The sequence below is a fragment of the Nicotiana sylvestris genome, chromosome 6 (genome assembly GCF_000393655.2).
Source record: "Nicotiana sylvestris chromosome 6, ASM39365v2, whole genome shotgun sequence".
Classification (NCBI taxonomy): Eukaryota; Viridiplantae; Streptophyta; class Magnoliopsida; order Solanales; family Solanaceae; genus Nicotiana; species Nicotiana sylvestris.
The window spans coordinates 91,354,844-91,356,558 of record NC_091062.1 but is presented as its reverse complement, the minus strand read 5'-3'; the positions used below and the strand labels follow the sequence as shown (position 1 = coordinate 91,356,558).

Below are 1,715 nucleotides of genomic sequence, written 5' to 3'. Positions count from 1 at the left end.
TGGTATTGCTGGTTGTAGACATTATTTTGAGATGATTCAGAATATGGCCTCATCAGCCTAAGTTGAGGGTTACCCCTCTCAAGCTAACAATTACAGAGTGGTACGCTCGGGCAGAGTATGGCATCAGGTGCCGACCACGCTTCTTCAGGTTTGGGGCTTGACAGTGAGGGGATAAAGGTAGATCCAAAGAAGATTGAGGTAGTTCAAAATTGGTCCAAAATGACTTCAGCTGTAGAGATTCAGAGCTTTATGGGTTTTACAAGTTATTATCGCCGTTTTGTAGAGGGTTTCTCGTCCATTGCTGCACCTTTGACTAGATTGACCTAGAAGGGTGCTCTTTTTAGATGGTCTGAGGAGTGTAAGGTGAGCTTTCAGAAGCTCAAAAATGCATTGACTACAGCCCCAGTGGTTGAGTTGCCTACAAGTTCGGGATCATACACCATATATTGTGATGTGTTGCGTATTGGGCTTGATGCAATGTTGATGCAGAACGGTAGGGTGATTGCCTCCGGGTCTCGTCAGTTAAAGGTTCAGGAGAAGAATTACCTTGTGCGTGACTTAGAGTTGGCAGCTATTATTCACGCATTAAAATTTGGAGGCATTATATGTATGTTGTTCATTGTGAGGTCTATACCAACCATCGGAGTCTCCAGCACTTGTTCAAGCAGAAGGATCTTAATTTGCAGCAGCAGAGATGGTTAGAGGTACTGAAAGATTATTCTATCACCATATTATATCATATGATAAAGGCCAATGTGGTGGTCGATACATTAAGTAGGAAGGCAAAGAGTATGGGCAGTTTGGCATATTTACTTATAGTAAAGAGGCCATCAGCCATGGATGTTCAGGACTTGGCCAATCAGTTTGTGATATTGGATGATTTGGAGATCATCCATGTTCTTTCTTATGTTGTGTCACAGCCATCGTTGTTGGAGCATATCAGGGCTCATCATTTTGATGATCTTCACTTGTTGGTGTTGAAGGATACAGTGCAGCGGGGTGGTACCGAGGAGGTTGTGATTGGTGATGATGATGTTATACAGCTTCAAGGCCGGATTTGTATTCCAAATGTGGATGGGTTGAGAGATTTGATACTCGAGTAGGCTCACACTTCGCCCTATTCCATTCACCCAAGTGTCACGAAGATGTACTATGACTTGAAACAACACTTTGGTGGCAGAGAATGAAGAAAGATTTCATTGCCTATGTCTCTCGGTGTTTGAATTGTCAAAAGGTGAAGTATGAGCATCAGAAACCAGGAGGTTGATTCAGATATTGGAGATAGTAGAGTGGAAGTAGGAGCACATCACTATAGATTTTGTTGTAGGCTTATCACAAAACTTAAGGAAATATGATGCAGTCTGGGTTATTGTAGAATGGTTGACTAAGTCCGCACACTTCATTCTGGTGGTGACTTCCTATTTCTCACTGAGGCATGCAGTTCAAATCATAGTTTTGGAGAGCAGCGCAATGAGATTTGGGCACTCGGGTTGAGTTGAGTTCAACATTCCACCCTCAGACAAATGGGAAATCTGAGCGCACTATTCAGATCTTGGAGGATATATTACGTGCTTGTGTTGTGGATTTCGGAGGTTCATGTTATCAGTTTCTTCCGTTAGCAGAGTTCGCCTGCAATAACAGCTTCCAGTCGAGTAACCAGATGTGAGGCCTTATATGGAGGAGTTATCGCTCTCCAATAGGTTGGTTTGATCCTA

At 43.0% G+C, this 1,715-nt stretch overlaps 1 protein-coding gene across 1 annotated transcript; it reads left to right on the top strand.

Annotated features, from left to right (window-relative positions):
* Nucleotides 1–605: 605 nt before the first annotated feature.
* LOC138870930 (uncharacterized) lies at nt 606–1,103 on the top strand. The gene has a single exon (XM_070148773.1). The coding sequence runs from the start codon at nt 606–608 to the stop codon at nt 1,101–1,103; it is 498 nt and encodes a 165-aa protein (XP_070004874.1).
* Nucleotides 1,104–1,715: the final 612 nt, after the last annotated feature.

Bases quoted from the DNA above. Each gene is read 5' to 3' on its own strand.
- LOC138870930 (XM_070148773.1), top strand. From the start codon at position 606: ATGTATGTTGTTCATTGTGAGGTCTATACCAACCATCGGAGTCTCCAG.